The sequence below is a fragment of the Anguilla anguilla genome, chromosome 1 (assembly GCF_013347855.1).
Source record: "Anguilla anguilla isolate fAngAng1 chromosome 1, fAngAng1.pri, whole genome shotgun sequence".
NCBI classification, from domain to species: domain Eukaryota; kingdom Metazoa; phylum Chordata; class Actinopteri; order Anguilliformes; family Anguillidae; genus Anguilla; species Anguilla anguilla.
The window spans coordinates 77,303,721-77,316,288 of record NC_049201.1 but is presented as its reverse complement, the minus strand read 5'-3'; the positions used below and the strand labels follow the sequence as shown (position 1 = coordinate 77,316,288).

Sequence of the window (12,568 nt, the reverse complement as noted above, 5' to 3'; positions counted from 1 at the left end):
TGCGTCACCCAACGGAATGAATGCAGTTTATTATTCGGTCCAAGCTACTGATGCCTGCCTGATGATAGCAACCTGTTCTGCTTGTTGACACACATTTAGCAGTCCAGCGGAGTTTCCTTTGAAAAAACTGAAATTTTAATACAGCATAGATAGAGGATATGACAAAGTCTGTCACTGCTGCTGAATCAAGAAATGCAAGATAATTACACGTGAAGGATAGTGAAAATATATATTTTTATTGTTAGCTGCCAGCGGTTTATGGATATACCAGAAAAAAAGTGCTGATCACAGCAGATGTACACTGCATAACACCACACTTTTACACTGGCACAAAAGCATATGAAGCACGCGCAGTAAATAAACGGCAGGATATCAGTAAAAACAGGTGTAAATGCGTATATTTGAAAGTTAGTATGACACAAAACAAGAAACTGATATCTAAATAATTATAAATTCCACAGAGTATGATGCTTGCAGTGTTGGTTTCTAAAAACGCTCTCATCATCCGTTTTTTTGTTTTTTATAATTCCTTTTAAGTGGTGATTTTCACTTCGACCAGCCGAGTGAGACTCCCTCGTTCCGTTACTTTGAAAGGCACTCGCGTGGCGGAGACGTGACGGCACACAAGGGGAGACACTTTTCCCAAGCTTGCGCAAAAAAACCCCCCCCACAAGTTTAGGATGTTACAGAAATGTGAGCGCGGTTTTTCTTTTTAAATATTTTGATATGCTGCAACACTATAACACATTGTACGGGGATCTTGATCGGGTTTCAAACCGCTCCCTCGGTCTCGACCACCAGCATCTTCCCCGAAGCGGCTGAGTAAACCCGTTCCATTATGTGGGGAAGTTGTATGTGCTAAAGTTTGCCCGAAGAGAAAATTTGCTTAAAGGTTTTGCGAACACCCAAAAGGCAGCATAAACCTACCTATACCAAGCACCTGTCTGTCACATGCTTTCATTTGACTTGAGGGATGGGGTGGGACACATCGAAGTCGGAAAGGTGTCCGGCAGTTTGGAATTTGTCGTTTCAGGAGTCAGTGAGTTATCAGATGCCAATTAGAGGTTTCTTTCAATACTGTCAAAATAGTAAACCAAACGAACAAAAATAGGCCACAATCATCGCTTGTGTCTTTTGTTTGAAATTTACGTAAACTGTAATGGAATGGCAAATGAAAACTGTACTGCAAGTAAAATAAACGAAACATGGAACACGTCGAACACGTCCTGAACAGACGTTTTTTTAATCTAATACAAAACCCCAGAAGCGTGTAAAAAGGTCTTAGTTCCCCTCCTTCAAATCAAATGAATGTATAAAAATTGTCAAACTTTTTTTTATGAACACTCAAAACAAAATATTTACAATTCCTTTTTTTCTTCTATTCCTTCTTTTTATAACATTTAATTAAAACATAAACGTCTGGGGTAAGGAAACAGTGAGGGGGTGGGTGGAAATCAACCTAAAAAAAGAATGAAAATAAAATAAATTAAACAAAGCATCATTTTTTAATGTTATCGAGAACTGTCGTCGAGTACATTCGGCTAATCTGAGGGTTGTTCCGACGAAGATAGCGGAGAAACCAAGGCCAGTGGCTGTACTCAAGGCACTAACATTCTCTGGTTACTCCCCTCCTCCCGGTAGCCATCTTTAGGGTAATTCCGCCCGCGCGCTAGTGTTACCGGTAAGCCAATCAATGCGCTCGGGGGAGACGCTCAGGCACGTGGCTTAAATTTCCTCTGTTCCACAGCAGGAGTCACTCCATCCACAGTTTAAAAAAAAAAAAAAAAAAAAATACACAACTCACTCAAGGCCGGGGAAATGGAAGCCTTTTCTATGCCACCCCTCCGCTCTTATGTGAAGAAATATAAACTACTGCAGTCTAGTGCGATGTGAGCATGGTAGTTCCCTTCATATATGAAATCCATATGACAGAGAGAGGGAGGGAGGGTGAGAGAGAATGAGAGAGACAGAGAGAGTGAGAGAGAGAGAGAGAGAGAGAGAGATGGGTGAGGAGAGGTGCAACACCAAGCAGGTGGTAAAATAGACATCTTTTGGTTGTCAGAACCAAATTAAATGTGTCACTATACCTTTGAGATGGAAGTCTGAAGCTTATTACAACCCCTCCCACCTCACTACAATATTATATCCCACAATTCTAAAGCTAAACCCCCTTGGTTTGAGGTTTTTATTTATTTATTTTTTTTACTTCAGTGAAAACATTAACACTTTCCTTTCCAGCTACATCATCTATATCATTAATATAGCAAAGCTTTTATAGCTGTCGATGGACGAGAGTGCCACTGCCAGACTTCATCTATAAACTTCATTTGCGTTTTCGCTACAGTGTTCCAATGGGTTACCGCAGAGCAGGTATCAGAGCTTCGAGGACAGGGGTCCTGCCGATCCCAGGCTCGAGGAGGAGAGGGGTCTGCGCCCACTCATCTTTCTTCTTCTCTTCCTGCCCAGTTATCCCTCCTTCCCCACTCCAGGTCTCAGTGTATCTACGGCAACAGCATACCTGCCATCACTTATTCCAAAACACTGAGGATGAGGAGGAAGAAGGGAAGCGCACTTTAAAAAAAAAAAAGTAATTGTCCTTGATTAAGGCAAAAAAAAAAAAAAAAAAAGCAAAATTTTCCTGAATGCACCTCTCTAAACTTGTCAAGCGCTTTCTTTGAGGATCTACATGAGCTTTTTCATCACAAAAAGTGGGGTGGGGGTACCCCCAAATTGCAGCCTCAGCCCTCTGTAGATGGGCAAAGGGCGCTGAACTGAGCTGGCTGTAGCAGGGGGTAAATTCCACAACAAAAGGCACAGTGCATTGTGGGTAGACCATGATATGCAATAACACCTTTGGCAGCTTCTTATTGCTTGTCCTGTCCCACTCCAAAATAAAAGCCAAAAAAAAAAAAAACTGAAGAAAAAAAGGGGGAAGGGGTAAAATGGATTTCCACTAACAGCATAAAATCTCGAGGAAAACAAAAGCAATCATGCAATGGTTATCTCTTTATGATGCTTCTAAAAGAGGAGAAAGAGAGAGAGAGAGAGATTATGTTGTCTGATACACGCGTCGTTTGTATCTCATGTCCCAGTGCTAACTGAGTAGGGCGGGGGGGTGGGGGGAAGGGGCGGGGGCTTGATGAGGGGGGCGGGGCTGGAGGGGGGGGGCGTGGCCAGAGGCTGGGGGACTACTTGACTAGCCTCTTGGCCACGTCGGCGTAGGCGATCTCGATCTCCTTGTCGCTGGGGCAGGTGTTGGTGAACTCCTCGCGGGTGTAGGCCTCGCCCAGGTACTTCCAGATGCCCGCCATGTCCTTGGGGATGTCGAAGCCGCGGTACTTCTTCGCCACCACCTGCAGCCGGCACACGGGGGAGGGAGGAGGGGAGGGGAGGGGACGGTGAGCACGGGGGAGGGAGGGGAGGGGAGGGGACGGTGAGCACGGGGTTGTTCTCCGGTGCCCTGGGGCACAAACAGTCTTGTTTTTTTTTGCCGCCAGCTCTCCTCTCGAGCCCGTGACTTACGGTTAACGACTCCTGGGCTGTTATGAGCCTGCCCCCCCCCGCCACCCCCCCCCCCCCCCCCCGGGCATTATAACGGGAGGAACAGCAGGTTGAAAACAACCCAGGGGCGGTTTCTCTCCCCCCCCCCCCCCCGTCATAAGAGACGCACTATCAGCGGGGGAACAGTGAAAATGTACCAGCAGCAGCAGCAGCAGCAGGGCAACCCCGCGCTACTTAAAAAAAAAAAAAAAAAGCACTTGCAGATGCAGTTTTAAGAAATGCGTTTGTTATTGTGTGCAGAAACACAGGAGAAAGTGTTCAATTGTACACAGAGAGGCAACTCTTTGTTTTCAATTTGGCTATGCTTCCTGTTCGGAAGCTTGTTTGCAGACACACCGATTTTAGACCAAGGAGCTCAGACGCAAATACTGAATGGCTGGGCTGCTGTTGTCTGTTGGTTTTTGGTGTGTTGTGGTCACAATCTGTAGTTTGCGGTCACAGTCTATGGTTTGTGCTCAGTCTGCAGTTTGCGGTCACAGTATGTGGTTTGTGGTCACAATCTGTAGTTTGCGGTCACTGTCTATGGTTTGTAGTCACATTTAGTGGTTTGTAGTCTGTCTGTGGTTTGTGGTGACAGTCTGCAGTTTGTGGTCACAGTCTGTGGTTTGTGGTCACAGTGTGCAGTTTTTGGTCACAGTCTGTGGTTTGTGGTCACAGTGTTCATTTTTTGGTCACAGTCTGTGGTTTGTGCTCAGTCTGCAGTTTGCGGTCACAGTATGTGGTTTGTGGTCACAATCTGTAGTTTGCGGTCACTGTCTATGGTTTGTAGTCACATTTTGTGGTTTGTAGTCTGTCTGTGGTTTGTGGTGACAGTCTGCAGTTTGTGGTCATAGTCTGTGGTTGGCAGTCACAGTGTGAAATTTGTGGTCACAGCGTATGGTTTGTGGTCAGTCTGCAGTTTGTGGTCACAGTATGTGGTTTGCGGTTACCTTGACGATGTGCAGTTTGCGGTCACAGTATGTGGTTTGCGGTTACCTTGACAATGTGCAGCTTGCGGTCACAGTATGTGGTTGGCGGTTACCTTGACGATGTGCAGTTTGTGGTCCCAGTATGTGGTTAGCGGTTACCTTGACGATGTGCAGTTTGCGGTCACAGTATGTGGTTGGCGGTTACCTTGACGATGTGCAGTTTGCGGTCACAGTATGTGGTTGGCGGTTACCTTGACGATGTGCAGTTTGCGGTCACAGTATGTGGTTAGCGGTTACCTTGACGATGTGCAGTTTGCGGTCACAGTATGTGGTTGGCGGTCACCTTGACGATGTGCAGTTTGCGGTCACAGTATGTGGTTAGCGGTTACCTTGACGATGTGCAGCTTGGGGAGCAGTATGTGGTTGGCGGTTACCTTGACGATGTGGTGTTTGCGGTCACAGTATGTGGTTGGCGGTTACCTTGACGATGTGCAGCTTGGGGAGCAGGTTGCAGTCGGCGAGCGTCATCTCGTCTCCGTCCAGGAACTTGCGGGTGGAGACCGGGACGTCCTCGATGCTGTTGTGGTCGATCTCGTCGGGCAGCGGGGAGCGCAGGTACTCATCCAGCTTCTGCAGAGTCTTCAGCAGCCCTCTCTCCAGGGCTGGGGGGGAACGAGGGAGAGGGGGGGGGGTAAGAGTTAGGAACACCCACTTTACTGTACACCAATAAACACACCTCTTTACTCCGTGGGTTGTGTTCTATGGCAGTATAATACAGCCTATCACAACTCAGCAGTGATATTTTTAGATATCACTCACTCACGCTTGTCAATCAGGAAGCCAACTGAAATTAAACTGACAAATTAAAAAACGGCTATTATGTTCTATTGGGATTTGCAGTTAATGAACCGAATTTCTGAATCAAAAAACACTTTCGACCCCCATCCCTGTTAGCTGGTGTTTTATTCCCCTCCCACACCAGTAGGGGGCAGCATCCTTTCGGCGAAATCGAGCTATAACTGAATGTCCCAGTGCAGCGATAGGGACACTGCGCTCCAGGGGGTGCAGTCGTGCAAACGAGATTTTGAAAGAGGCGACGGAGATCGTCCCCGAGTCACTTTTTGCAAGCAGCAGACAGTTCCCTCGGCGTACTGGAAAAACCTCCCCCCCCCCCCCCCCGACACAGACCCCGCCCCTCGCTGGAATCCATCAACGCCGCGATGGAAATGAAATCCATCACTCACACTGTCACATGCAAATGCGAAAATGTTAGAACTCCACGCAGACTCGCGACCGCACCCTATAAATGCAACGTGGCTTAACTCTGGATCCAAGAAGGAAAAATACACAGACAAAGCATTACTTCTACAATAATAATAACAATTATTATTATTATTATTATTTATACATAATGACGCTAACAGGTCATTCAGCCCATTAAGGCTGACCATTTATGTAATTATTTTGGTAGCATAAGCAGAGGGAAGAATGCGCAATTGGTTTAAGACAATCATTCATTTCTGGCAGTTCCCCTCTTACAGTCCAATCCACCAACAGGACAGAGTAACTTTGGAACTAGAGATGAAGTGACTACACTACCTGCAGTTCTATTTCCTACCACAGGAGGGCAGCCTGGCACAGTGAACCCACATATGCCTGTGTGCGCGCGAGTTTCTTGTTTATACAAACACTGTCTTACCATATTAGTTACTGTGTCACTCAGCTGTATTGGTAACCTTACACCAGCTGAACATTACGCTAAACTAGCCGAGCTCACGTTAATCCAGAGCGAATACAGGTTTGAGTTCCACCTGAGACACTGCAGAGTCTGGCTGCTGTAGACAGACAGACAGAAACTAAGACTTTAATCTCATTTTGGGCTCATTCACGGTGAAATAATTTTGATACAAAAAAAAAAAAAAAGCCAGAGAAATACTGAGACTGTAGTGAGTTCTGCTCTGTTTGCACACAGGAGAAAGAACCATCCAGAACAAACCCGACAGAAACCAGCCAGGGACATTCCCGTAGTCCAGAACAATCTCCTTACGTGGTTTTACCACCGTGCAATTCTGTCGAAACAGCACGGCCGTGTCAATATTTTACCAGGGTGGTGAGGAGCAATAAAAAAATATTTTAAAAAAAAAAACTTCAGATCTGCGATTAAAGCACATCCCAGCTAACTTCATAAACTGCTTACCAAGAACCAAAATAACACGGCTACATTCCTGATTACACGTACCAATATCACACGACTATCAAAAAAAAAAAAAAGAAAGTATTAGAGACAGCATTTCTGCCATGCTGATGGCGTGACGGCGGAGAAGGCCGGGGCAGGGCGGGTTTGTGAGGAGGGTCAGGTGACCGAGCGATCACACGCAGCTGTCAGGGAGGGCTTTCGGAGGGGGAACGGGAACGCTCAGCTCTCAGCTGTCCCCGAGTCGCTTCGGCGGCGCCCCCGGCGAGCTGACCGTGTCTTTTCCGCGTTTTTGGCGGGCTGAGGCAGGGCGGTTCAGGACAGGGGGCTGGGGGGGGGGGGTAAGGGGGAGGGGGGAGGAAGGGTGACGAGGGACAGACGGGGGGGGCAGCGTCCGTACGGCTGCCACAGGAGAAGGGAGCCCGGCCAATCGGCTGCTCTCAAGGCCAAACAAAAGCCCTGTGTGTGTGTGTGTGTGTTTGTAACCGTCGGCGACCACAGGTCCCGCCGCCGTCGCCTAGCAACGAGAATTCTTCTCTTCCCGGCAGGGAGTAATTCAATCAGGAGGCCTGCAAGCCCCCCCCCCCCCCCCCGACTCCTTATTGAGCCCCCGCCCCACCCCCGGCCCCTCCCTCCCTGGAGGTGCGAAATACCCCAATGACAACTCAGGCGCCTCACACACACCCCTCCTTGCACAGCAGGAGAGAGAGACCTGAGGGTGGGGCAGGGCGAGGTGGGTGGGGGGGGGGGGGGGGTCAGGGGGGCCAGGATGGTGCGGGGGGGGGGGCAGGGCAGGGCAGGGCAGGGCAGGGGGGCATTACAGGACAGGGCCACTCACCCTCGTTGGCGTCTGGTTTGGAGTTCTTGATGAAGGCGGAGAACTTGGCGAAGATGTCCATCCCCGCGGTGTTGGACTCAGGGTGCCGAGCCCCCAGCTTAGTGTACCTGAACACAGAGCACAGCTGTTACACATGGAGAACACACCTGAACACAGAGCACAGCTGTTACACACGGAGAACACACCTGAACACAGAGCACAGCTGTTACACATGGAGAACACACCTGAACACAGAGCACAGCTGTTACACACAAGGAGAACACACCTGAACACAGTGCACAGCTGTTACACATGGAGAACACACCTGAACACAGAGCACAGCTGTTACACACAAGGAGAACACACCTGAACACAGAGCACAGCTGTTACACACAAGGAGAACACACCTGAACACAGAGCACAGCTGTTACACATGGAGAACACACCCAGCGTACAGTTCAGGCTCGAGGGGGGGGGGGGGTGGTACAGGGTGGGTGGGGGGTGGTATGGTGTGGTAAAGGGTGGGTGGGGGGGAGGGTGCAGTACAGGGTGGGACGCTCACTTTGGTGGGCTGAGAACGTCCTCCAGGAACTCCTCGATCTTGTTGACGTCGGTCTTGACCTCCCCGTTGTAGGTGATGAAGGGGGGGTGTGTGCCGGGGGCCAGGTTCTGCAGATCAGCCGGCTTCCTGAGGGGGAGTCAGAACACACGTCAGAACACACACACACACACACACACAGTAAACCAATGAAATTTTTTTTTTTTTTTTTTTTTTTATTTAAATTTTTTTTTTTTTTTTTTTTTTTAAGGGCCACAGACCAAAGCCAAAATGTCTGCTTTTGCAGCTGTCAGCAAAGGTAATTTAGCTGAGCTGTTCTTTCAGAAAAAAAAATCCATTAAAAACAGCATCTTTAGAGTGTGTGTGACTCTGAGCCTGGGTTCTGGGGTCCAGAGTCCAGCACGTGATACACACGTCCCCACAAAGACACTAAGAGACAGGACTGTTATCTGCAGGTCTGTGGGTCTGTCACAAGATGCCATATTTGCAGCTTTCAGCAAAGATACTTCACCTCAGCACCTCTCATTAAAAAACTCCATTAAAAAACAGCTGAATGATTGACTAAGGGAGCGTGTAAAAATAGGCCAGGGCGGTGTGTGAAGCAGACCCCCCCCCCCCCCCCAAACCCACAGCAGTAATGGGGACACCGACCTGCAGGTGGCGCTAGTGCTAGCACCGCCCCAGAAAGGAAGGGGGGGCTCTGTTCGGCCTGGAGGACCGCACTTCCTCTCGCACCCTCGCCCCCCGCCGGTCAGTCGGGCCCAGAGTTTAGCCCGTTTGGCCGCACACCTGTCTGCACCCCCCTCCCCTCCCCGAATCGATAATGGAGGTGACAACAGAGGGTTCGGACGAATCTGATTGGCTGCCTCACAGTAAATTAACGATTTACCGAGACGACTTGCTAACGCGGCGCTACCCAACTCCAGGCCTCAACGGCAACGTTTGCTCCGGCCAATGTGCTACACCACCGGATTTCACCCAGCCAATGCGCTACACCACCGGATTTCACCCAGCCAATGCGCTACACCACCGGATTTCACCCATGAGCTCACTGCCTGAATCAGGGAGGTATATGTGTGGAATCAGGTGGCACGGACACACAGAGGCTGGCTGGGCCTGGAGTTGAGTAGCACTGCACTAAAGGAAGATTAGTTCAAATACAGAAACACTACATTGAAAAATGTGCTTCAGAAAAACAGTCTTAGGTCTTCCTATGGTCTGCGCCTGAGGGCAAGAGTCCACCTATATCATGTGATTGCACACTTTGACCCACTTCTTGTCTGGCATAAATACAGTACGTCAAGAAAAATAACTCTGCATCCGCACCACGTGCGTTTTAAGACAATGGAACGACCACATCAAATTATGAGAATAAATACACGAGTAAGAAAACACACAGCCATTAAGGTGACTGTATACAAATGAGTGGCAATGTGATTGGGCGACATCAATAGCTGCAATTCATGAAATTCATACAATTCATCCTGCATTTCAGAATATAATATTTTAAAAAGGGGTAAATCAATCTGCTAGATATTTATTTTTCAGCTTCTCCATAAGCGGAGGCAGACCAGACACACAAACGACTCAGCCGCATAATGGCAGGAAGTGACCTCATCCCTGCGGTGCGAGCACAGGAAGTGACTTCATCCCTGTGGCATTGCAGCAGCAGTAAAGGGGGGGGGGGGTGGGCGGGAGAGAGACCACGGAAAGGGGAGCGCGCGGAGGGGGGGTGAGACAAGACATTCAACAGACCAAGATGCACAACACGGGGTCCTTAGACACTGAGACTTGTACTTTCCCTCCCGTGGAAACCCGAGCATTCGAACCGTTGACCAATCGTATCCGAGCGCGTAGCGTGTTAGCGGGTGGGCGACGGACGTCCTGCGCCGTGACGTATTGCCCAGAAAATACGCTTCCATTAAGAATCGGGCGCTCCCGCAGCTGGGAAGCAGGGAGGGAGGGAGGGAGAAAGGGAGGGAGGGAGGAGAGGAGCGAGGGAGGGAGGAGAGGAGCGAGGGAGGGGGGAGAGGAGAGAGGGAGGGGACTATCTGGTGAGTAAACGCCGGTCTGCGGTGAGCCTCGGCCGTCCGGCACAGGAAATGAGCCACAGCCCCGGAGAGAGAGAGAGAGAGAGAGAGAGAGAAAGAGAGAGGTGTCTCGAGGCCTCATAACACAGAAAGAGAGAGAGAGAGAGAGAGAGAGAGAGAGAGAGAGAGAGAGGGGGGGCATCCTGAGAACTCATACCACAGAAAGAGAGAGAGGGGGCAGCCACACTCAACAAGGGCACAGGAACTGCACACTCCAGACACAGGAAGTACCTGCATCGCACATAGACGCCCACCCGTATTCATTCCCTTCAGAGGAATATTCCACTTTCGGTCTAATGAGTAATTTGGCGGAGCTCACCCCACTGTATCGGCAAAGCGAGCGCGGGTACGTGTTTTTTTTTTTTTAGAGGAGGTGGGCGGGGCTGGCGTATGGCGTGGGCGTGGCAGGGGCACGATGAACAGTGCGGCCGTTGTGCGACCCGTCTCCATGCCGACGCGTGACCACCGAGCGGAAAGAGTGAAGAATTTATCACTCCTCCAGAAAAAGAGCACCCCGCATGGGGGGGGGGGCAGGGGGGCGGGGGGGGTGAGCAGGCGTTCTGGCGGGCGACATGCAGCCCTCATCACGCGTTCCGCTAACGTCGTTAACACCCCGGGGGGGGGGGGGGGGGGGGGCACAAGGAAACAGGCCCTCTACACATTTCACTCCCTTTGTTTCCCTCTCCCTTTTTCTACCCGTTTCTCGGTTTCTTCTCTTCCCCCCCCCACTCAGCTTCCCTCTGTTTCTCTCGCCCTCTTTCTCCGTTTCTCTTTCTCCTCTCCAAACTCTGCTTCTCTATCTGTTCCGCTCTCCCTCTTTCTTTCCGTTTCTCTACATTCGTTGTCCCCCACTCAGCTTCTCTCTCTATCTTCCCGTTTTCTTTCTCCTCCGCCTACTCTACTTCTCTCTTCGTTTCTCTCCCTCCCTCTTCCTCCATTTCTCTCTCCCTCTTTCTTCCCTGGTTTTTTTCACTACTGGGACACCCAAGGAGTGTGTGTGTGTGTGTGCGCGTTCCAGTGAGTGTGTGTGTGTGTGTGTGTGTGTTCCAGTGAGTGTGTGTGTGTGTGTGTGTTCCAGTGAGTGTGTGTGTGTGTGTGTGTGTGTGTGTGTTCCAGTGAGTGTGTGTGTGTGTGTGTGTGTGTGTTCCAGTGAGTGTGTGTGTGTGTGTGTGTGTGTTCCAGTGAGTGTGTGTGGGGGTGTAGGAGGGGGTGTAGCCCACCCCTCCTGCAGAAGGATGATGACCGAACCCCCCCCCCCCCAAAACCCTTTTTAAATAAGAGGTCTCTCTCCCTCTCTGAAATATCCCTGTTTATCTTCTCCGCGTTCCCAGGTTCTTTAAGGCTGTGGGAATTCCAAACGGGCGGGCGGATCAAAGGGAGCGGTCCCTCGGGAAGCTCGCAGACCGCTCTCTCAGCCAAGCACAGAGGAACGACCCCCCCCCCCCAGCCCTCCCTCGCACCCCCCCCCTCCCCCGAGACAGGCCGCAGCCTCACCTCTTCAGGTCGACGGTGGTGACGTTGAAGACCACGCCCTTCAGCCACAGGATCATGAAGAGGCGCTGGGAGAAGGGGCAGTTCCCGATGCTCTCGCCATCGCTCCCCGCCTGAGAACGAGGGGGAAGAGAAACAAAAAACATCATCATCATCATCATCATCATCATCATCACGCCATTCCTCCACCCTCAGCATTCCGCGCGTTTCCACCCCCCCACGGCGGCGTCGGATGGCTCGCATTCCGCTTCCACGGACGCTCGGAGATGTCATTCCCGCCGCAGACGTCACCGGAAACGCCGCGCCTCATTAGCTGGTGCTCCCGACGGGACGGGACGGGGACGCTGTCTCCTCAAAACCCCGCCCAAAACACACCCCAATAAAAAGGTGGGGGACTTCTTCAATATGCACTCTTAGATAAAAAAAACAGAAAATAGACAGACTACTGTGTTTGTACTCATTAGAGGTGGCACTGTAACCGACATATTACTGACATTGCAAGTATAGCTTTTCTTTGGAGGGGGAGGGGAAATAGTCCCCTCAGATTTGGGGAGCACGATTCAGGCCAAAGCACCATAACTGTCCACTACAGCTCTCTCTGTGAAGGACAATCGTTACTGTGAGCTCTCTATGTGACAAAAGGTCTCCCAAAGAAGTTGCACTGTCATTTTAAAACCATTGCAATATCATCGTTACTTTCATTTTGTTCCTATTTTCACTTTCTCTCTATCTATATATTTCTTTTTTGATCTTTGTGAAGTAAGCGCACTGTGACACAAACCGAACTGATTTGGCGGCGGTTACGGTGAGACCGGCGCTCTCCGTGACCGATCTCGGTTTGAAAGGTAGCCGCGGGGGGGAACCGGCTCATTGACTCCACCGCGTTTCTCCGCGTAGCGGCCGCCGATCGATCCCAGGCAATCTGCGTCGAGCGGCCCTCGCGGCCGA

At 50.3% G+C, this 12,568-nt stretch overlaps 1 protein-coding gene across 1 annotated transcript in view; it reads right to left on the bottom strand.

Moving 5' to 3' along the window:
- Nucleotides 1-215: 215 nt before the first annotated feature.
- The window catches only part of clic4 (chloride intracellular channel 4), a 48,741-nt gene continuing 36,388 nt past the window's right edge, over nt 216-12,568 (bottom strand). Inside the window, exons 2-6 of the mRNA XM_035381900.1 lie at nt 11,624-11,733; nt 8,043-8,168; nt 7,502-7,608; nt 4,950-5,131; nt 216-3,353 (exon numbers count right to left, since the gene is read on the bottom strand). Of these exons, the coding sequence (XP_035237791.1) occupies nt 3,189-3,353; nt 4,950-5,131; nt 7,502-7,608; nt 8,043-8,168; nt 11,624-11,733 (690 nt within the window). The 3' untranslated portion in view covers nt 216-3,188. The remainder of the gene's footprint in view (nt 3,354-4,949; nt 5,132-7,501; nt 7,609-8,042; nt 8,169-11,623; nt 11,734-12,568) is intronic.